This window comes from Lycium barbarum, chromosome 12, assembly GCF_019175385.1.
Source record: "Lycium barbarum isolate Lr01 chromosome 12, ASM1917538v2, whole genome shotgun sequence".
NCBI classification, from domain to species: domain Eukaryota; kingdom Viridiplantae; phylum Streptophyta; class Magnoliopsida; order Solanales; family Solanaceae; genus Lycium; species Lycium barbarum.
The window spans coordinates 56,215,683-56,223,989 of record NC_083348.1 but is presented as its reverse complement, the minus strand read 5'-3'; the positions used below and the strand labels follow the sequence as shown (position 1 = coordinate 56,223,989).

The 8,307-nt window shown below is 34.0% G+C and overlaps 1 protein-coding gene across 1 annotated transcript; it reads right to left on the bottom strand.

Moving 5' to 3' along the window:
• Positions 1–7,104: 7,104 nt before the first annotated feature.
• Positions 7,105–8,060, bottom strand: LOC132623520 (SKP1-like protein 11). The gene has a single exon (XM_060338296.1). It carries the CDS (start codon positions 7,938–7,940, stop codon positions 7,413–7,415), a length of 528 nt encoding a protein of 175 aa, XP_060194279.1. The 5' UTR covers positions 7,941–8,060; the 3' UTR covers positions 7,105–7,412.
• Between the last annotated feature and the right edge of the window lie 247 nt (positions 8,061–8,307).

The window sequence follows — 8,307 nt, the reverse complement described above, 5'->3', positions numbered from 1 at the left end:
ATGATTTTAATCAATAACCAATCCAAATCGAACCATGAACACCCCTATTCCCAACGATGTGGGATTTTCGCAATTTTCTGAAAATTGCTTTCCTCAAACAACAATCAAAGGTCCAGATTGAAGGTAAAGAAACAATCAGAGGTCAAATTTGACTCACACAAGGTCAATCCGCATGATTCTTCACGGACCAATAACAATCGCGAATTCAAAAACAAATACAACAAAGATAATTAAGGATTTTCAGTCCTATTTGTTGTAAAATGCAGAAAAAGTAAGGAAAGGGGTAAGATTATACCGTGTTTAAGGTGAGTAGAAATTAGGTGGCAACTCTAAAAATGTAAAAATCTGAATAGAGTGCACAACCTCGAATTAGCTTTTATGTCTCGCGTAAAAGTGAACCGTAACATATGATACGCCTATCGGGGGTTAGTGAAGGTGCATATTGTAAGTGTAGTTTGTAATATGTGGGAGGAGTCCCACATCGATGGCCAATAGCCATTGATTGGCTATAAAGAGCTAAGCCCATTTAGTCTAATAAAATGGCATATTTATAAGATATGTGCATTTATATATATTTAATTATATATCTACATGACTTGGACTTGGGCGCGGGTTTAAATAAAGATTTTATTGAACAATTTTTTTTTGTTTATTTAAAATTTGAATTTAATATTTAAATTTTAAATTTAACAAAACGTTGTGTCTGTTCAGAAAAGAAGCGTTTCTTCAGGAATAGTCTCCTTCTAAACTTCTATAAGTACGAACTCATCCCATAAGAAGCGACACGATTTGCATGTACGATCAAAAGTTTTGTTGTATCCTAATTGAGATTTGCTTGTAATTCCTAAAGAATATACAGGCATAAACTCTTGACAGATAGTGACCTTTCACGCCTCAAAGCCTTTACTTTTCTGCTATTCTTCTCTAGTTTTTCTAACAGGTGCCATCATGATCCGTGAGATGGGTCGTGACATCTATTCCAAGAACCGAATTAAAGTAAATCTTTTGGAAAACATACCTCGCTTGATGTTTATAACACAAAAATGAAAACCATACCGAAACATTCTCAGTTGATTAGAGTTTCGTGCTGATAACGTGTTATAAAAGAAATGCTTCAATTATAAACTAAAGCTCCAAAACTATTGACACAAGCATTGAGAGAGAAGTAGAAAGTTTTTATTTCTCTGTGTTTTTGTTGTCCCTTCCATAAGAGAATGATCACATATTTCTAGCTGACAAAATGTCTTCTCAAATTCAAGGATTAATGAGTTCATTTACTTGATACATGAATGACCAAGAAAGATTACGGAATAGACATCCATGTTCAAAGAATTTGTAACATATAATGTTTTTATAAGAGACCTCCAATGCAAAAATAAGAAACTACAGTATATACTTTGGTCTTCATGTTACCAATGCTGGGAAAGTAATGTGGGCCATAATAGATACAATGTGGGGAAGCAAATCGTGGGCTTTAATGGATACCAATGCGAAGTAATTGCACGGTTTGTCCTAAGGAAAATTTACTTGTCATAGCTACTTCTAAGACCTATTTATGAATAATAATTACCTTTGATTTTATTTATTGTTCATAACTAAAATATTTTCTTAAATTACACGTCATAACTAGTGTCCTGTATTTCACAAGTTTCTCTTTTAAATTGGTTTTCTCTCACCTCTCAAATTTATTTCTCCCTTACCCTTCTCTTTCTCTCTCTCTGTGTCCCTCTCCTGCCCCCAGATCTGTCAGATCTATTTCCCTTGCCTGATTCCTTCAAATATGTCAAGTTACTTCATCAGGAAAATTGTTCAAGATTGTGACAGTGGAAGTGTCAGAATGACAAGAATTAGTAACAGAACTCTTCTTGACGGCATAGAGCACATAATCTCTGCAATCCTCGTCGAATTTCTGAAGAATAACACTAGAGAGCTCGTACCCCTTCTCGATTTAGTTATGAGGCAACTCTTCACTGTTGATGTTGCTATAAATCAGATTTCTTTGAAACTTCTAAGTTTCTCTGATTTACAAATCTCTGAAGAAAAGGAGTGACGTTTTGGTTTGTTCTTTACTTTTTCGACACTGCCACTTCTTCTCCGCGGTGGCAACGGTGGTTCACCGGTGTTTAAACGCATACTCCACCTCCGATGAGAGTTGTGGAGCTTCATGCTCACCAAGTGTTTGATAAAATGCTTCAGTATATTTCAGTATATTTCGTTGTATTTCAATGTATTTCTAATTTATGAAACAATTTTCTGATATATTTCATTGTATTCCATTGTATATATGCATACTACAATTTTATATTTCTTAAACAATCAACCATATTTCATTGTATTCCAGTGTATATTTTTCTGTATTTGGAAGTATTTCTAAAAGTTTGGAATGGAGTAATTTGGAGAGAGAAACGTGGGTTATTATGGAACTTCAACAGTTATGCGTGATACATGGTTGATTTAATTTGACTTACCATTTAAAATGAAAGAAGAGAATTTGTTCCATAGATACAGCCTATTTTGACTCTGACAGATTTTGTATTTCAGTGTATTTCAAAAATGCGAACTCAGCCGAACTTTGTATTTCCCTGTATTTCAAAAACGCGAAATACAACAGAAATATAAGAAAAACTAGCTACGATTTGTAAATATAAAAAAAAATAGCTATAAATTGTTAGAAGCTGTTAAAAGGTAGCTGTTTATGTAAGTTTCCCTTGTCCTAAAACCCTTTAAATGGACTGGTCTTTTAAGTTTTGTCCTTAAAAGGCTGGTCTTTAATTTTGGGGCAATTCGCACGAATGGCCTATCTTTGGGTGGTCTTTAATTTTTCTACCTGAAATTGCTAATCTTTAATTTTTTGTCCTACGACACTTTAAGTAACAAAAAAGTGACCGAAATACCTCTAACATCGAAAAAATAAAAAAAGAAATTCGATCTACTCTTATCTATGACTTGAATTTTTTCCTTTTCGGGCAAAATTACATAAAAACTTTGCCTTGTCTGCTATACTTTCTGTAGGAATTAAGTTATCCAGCATAACTTCATTTCTACAGAACTTATGCCGGACAAGGAAAAGTTTCTACAAACTTACGCCGAGTGAATTAGTCACTACACAACTTATGCCACATAACTTCATTTCTACGGAACTTATGCAGAACAAGGCAAAATTTCTATGTAACTTTGCCCGAAATATGAAACTTTGTCTTGCGAATATGTTTTTGACTCCTCTTGGGATCGAGCCCAGAATATCTGATTTCGTAGCCCAGCGAATAAGGGCACTTTACCCACAAATTTTTATTAGATGAGAAGTAAGGGGAAAAAAGTAAAGACCAGCGATTTGAGGGCAAAAATTAAAGACCAGTCTGTATGAAGAACAATCGACGCAAAAAATTATAACTTTTGCCGTTCAAAATCAAACTTATGTCTAGTGGAGCATAATTTTTTTAGGGCGTGGGGATAATTTATGAAGGCAAGGGCATAGCTTGTGGATATGCATAACTTATGCCTCTGTGGGAATAGGTTTGCTTTTCAAGGAAAAATATTAAAGACCAGGCCATTTGAAAGGCAAAAATTAAAGATCAGCACACAATAGGACCAAAGTGTAAATGACCCTACCAATGCTAGGAAAGAAATAGTGGGCCTCGATCGATGAGAGCTGTGTGGAACATTGAAGCTTGAAAAGAGACGGTCGCAAAGCAGAATCAAACCCGCGACCTTAGAGGAAATTTGACCCTCATTAATTGCTGACCTAAGCTTTTCAGCTATATCAATGGGATGCATTTTGAATTATATATATGTAAATATCAAATTTATTCTTATATATACAGTGTAATTTTTCGAGGAAGGAGGTTTGAATGAATCTCCTCCCGTCCCCTAGCTCCGCGCCTATTAGACATTCCTAATATGATGTATCAAAATGTCTTTTGAGTCTTGCGATCATAAACGATCCATATAAAATACTCCAATTAGAAGAATTAATAAGTACATAAAGAGATATATTTTAACAAACTAAAAAGAAAATTAGACAGTTAAATTAAAATGAAGTGAGTATTTTATTTTTCTTCTCACAGAACCATACAGGGGACAAAAAAAACTCTCCCCCATCTCAAATTATTTGTCATGTTATTCTTTTACACGCCTTTTAAGAAAATATTAATTAAAAGAGAAATTTTGACTATTTTACCTTCATTTATGTCTTGAGATATAATCTTTCTTCATAAAATATTTACTCCATTGAGGTGTTTATTATCTTCAAGAACAATTACTATTTACTACTAAGGATAAAATAAAAATAAAATATTAATTTTATTATGAATTTCTAAAATAACGAATAATTTGAAACAACTATTTTTAAAAATTGAGACCAAAAAAATACACACAAATAGGATTGAACTTCATCGACCCGGAAATGGGTCGCAAGCACTTGGGACGGAGATCCTGGAGCACTAAACCTTTTACTGAAGTGAACTCAGAATTTAAAGTTGGTAAATACAAATTAAAGTTATCGATGTTTTTAGACAATCAGTTCAATTCTTTATAGCTTATACGTACAAATTTCATTCAATTATTGTTTGCATGTATCGAGTGACTCGAGAGCAATGAATTTAATTAACCAACTATAATAACACAGAGGAACCATCTATTCTACTGCCCTCTGTTCACTTTTACTTGTCTATTTTTTTCAAAAATAAATTTTCATTTTTACTTTTCATTTTTGCCATATCAAGATAAGACCAACTTCTTTCTTCCTATTTTACCCATAATATTAAACACTCACTTCAAATCATGTTTTCAAATTCAATAAAAATATGCACCAATTAATATGGGTAAATTGATAAATAATGCGCTTCATTTATTATTTTCTTAAATAGCGTGAAAAGTCCAAAGTCCACAAATAAAAATGAATGGAGGGAGTACAACATAATACCCACTGTCGGGGGCAAATTGACAAATTAAATTTGAGGCACGTGAACCAATGATCTCTCCATAAAATTAAATATTTTATATTTTATGTATATATTTTTAAGAACTGTATAATATTATCTAATAACCCCATGCTACAAAAATTCGGAATGCACTTGATTATAGGTTGAATTATTTACCTATTTTCCTTCCTAGACTCGCCTATGCTCATGTAAAGCAAATCAAAATTATTAAGAAAACAAAAGAAAGTAGCAAAGAAGAAGCCGTGTAGAAAATAATGGTAAAAAATAATAGCAACAATAAATAATACGATAACCGAAGTAAAGAAAACATGTAATAAGAAAATGGAAGAATAAGATCATAGAAGCGCAATAAGATTGTAGAAGCGCAATACTGATTGTGATAAAGGGAAGTTAGTAACACTCTGATTCGGTCCGTTAAATCGTTTAATTTTTTATTTTTTTTTTGGGTTTAAAAAACCAATGACACCCCTAAATTTTTCTCTAAACTTGACAACAGCGGGCCAATTACCAAATGAATGAGATACAATGATTACTAGCATTTCTGGAAATACAATCATCTGAAGACAAACTCAAGAACTAAGTTACACAAGTTGAAGCATGACTTGAACAAGAAAAACCTGTCACTTCAACGAAGACTGAACTTTTAAACAAATGAGGGTAACAGTTGTTGGCACTAGGCAATGCACCATGGACTCTGGCCCTCACATTTTCTGTTTTGTTATGTTAAAACAAGAAGAATGGGTGGAGAGAAGATACCAACATGTATGGTCTATGTTGCTCGGACTCCCCGAAGATGCTAGCGCACCCATGTCGGACCTCCAAATATGCATTACCGTTGTAGGATCCGACACGCACCCATTCACATTTTTAAAGAGTCCGAGTAATATAGTGTACAGTGATAATCACTTTGCCAAGTACTAGATGTAAAGATAGGAAGCAGCGCACCAAAGCCCCAGCACGTGCACTAGGCAATAGATCCAGTCATGCAGACATATATACATAGCCCTATGTCATTTAGAAGCATAAGGCAACAGTGGAAGTAAAGGTAAACTATGCTTTCATTCCATCTGGCTAAGTTTAGCACTTTAAATTTATGGGAAGTCTCAACGTAGGAACTGAAGTTGGAGAATCAATCAAGTAATTCTTTCAGTTATCTAAATAGTGGCACAAAGCAAAGGCATACAACAGGTTGAAGCAGGCTATAAGAAATAATCATGGGCCAACTCACTTTCATCTTTTATCAAACTGTAATTAAGTTTGAATGGACCAAAACCAGGAATAAAACTTGCTTTTAGCTTCACCCTGAGATTGAATCAAGGGTATAGAGAGAACATGTGCATAACTGAGACCAACCCACCTAAACAGTGCACCACAATGCAAGAAGGAATCTAATTCATTCTGAAATCCCAAAATGAGGAACAGATGCTTTCATAATTGATTTTTTCTGTAAATACTGAGACTCAAAACATTGATATCCATTAAATTCAAGTAAAAACCATAATAATCAGAGAGATTTACAGAAACTAAATATGTAATTAAAACCCCTAATTAAGGACTTAAAAAAACAAATCCTATTCAACAGAGTCATCAAATTCTACTCCTTCATGAACCCAAAGTGGAATATACATGGGACAAAATAACAATTGTAATAGGACATTTCATTTCTACATTGATAAACAAGTGCTTAAATACCAATAACAGTAATGCTACCACCAACGACTAACACCAATTACACCTGCTCTTAACACCATTAACAACTAGTAATTCAACTAACAAATTAACAATCATAGCTATAAATTGCAGTCACTGATCCAACATTTTTAGCTGGCAACCATTAGAAGGGGGAGCCTTGGAGCAACAATGAAGTTGTCTCCATGTAACCTATAGGTCACGGATTCAAGCCGTGGAAGCAACGACGCCACTAATGCTTCCATTAGGGTAAGGCTGTCTACCCTATAGAAGACAGCCTGCTAATGCGGGATGCTTTGTGCACCAGGCTGACAATTTCAACACTGATTAACATTTTCAAGCCAAACTTCAGGCCAGCAATACAACATAAACCAAATAAAAACCGGAACAGAAACCAAAATCAGCAGCAGAACAGAAGTTAAAACAGCACCAGTATAGTCATTCACCTCAAAAGCATACCCATAACACAAACACATCAACAAACACCAATTTACTTGTCTATTGAAATTTGAATTAATCAACTCAAACAATAAGTTAAAACCATAATAACCAGAGAGGTTTGCAGAAACTAATTACGTAATTAAAACCCCTAAATTAAGGAACCATTCATTCTGAAATCCCCAAATAACCCACATAGGAACCTTTCTTTTTCCCAAAATCATAATTGCCTTCTTCTGTACTGAAAACATTGAGACCCATTAAACTAAACCAAAAACCATAATAACCAAAAACTTTAGCAGAAACTAACTACTTAATTAAAAAAAAAAAAAAAACCCCGAAAAGCTACTCAAGAGAATCATCAAATTCAACACCTTCATGAGCCCAAGCATGTTCCTTCTTAACCTCTTCTTCTTCCTCAGGTGTATAATCATTATCCACATTAAATATCTTCCTAACAGCATTAACCGACTTGTTCTTAATCCTATCAGCAATCGATTGACACAATAAATCCATCATACTCTTAATGTCAAGGTAATTAGCAGCCAATATAACTTCATAAACCTCATCAAAACTCCCTTTAGCGAATAACTCGTCGAATTTCTTTAACTCTTCTTGATTCATCTCTGTCTTCTCAACAGCATGCATTTTCATGTAATCAATCACTTTTGTTAGGGTTTCTGTATCAACATTTGGAAGAGGGATTGTTGTGTAGTCATCTTCTACCATGTTTTTGATTGTTAAGGATTGAATAGCGATGGATTGTTCCAGTTCAAATTTGTCACCATCTGAGGAGATTAAGGTTAGCATTTTCTTTTCCTCACTTATTTCTGCAGATGTCGTTGCTTTTGATGATGATGATGATGAGGCCATTGATATTGATTGATTTGATGATTTTGGGAGGAATTTATTTATAAACCCTAGAAAAAACTTGAGAAGAGGATTTAAGGAATATAAAAACCCTAGAAGGTTCTAGAAGTATGCAGGAATAAAGGGCATTTTTTAATCTCGCGGGGTCCGGATTATTAAAGGGGTGAATTGGGGAATTGATTATAAAGAAATGACGGTAATATTGTCATTAAATGTTGAGTACCTAACAGGCTTGGTCACTTGTGTTTGAGGGTAGGATCAACTTAGTCCTTTAAGCCCCTGTTTGGCCATAAAAATTATTCACTTTATTTCAAAAAATTTTTTTACTTTTTTTCGGAATCAGCGTTTGGCCATAAAAATTTCGAATACA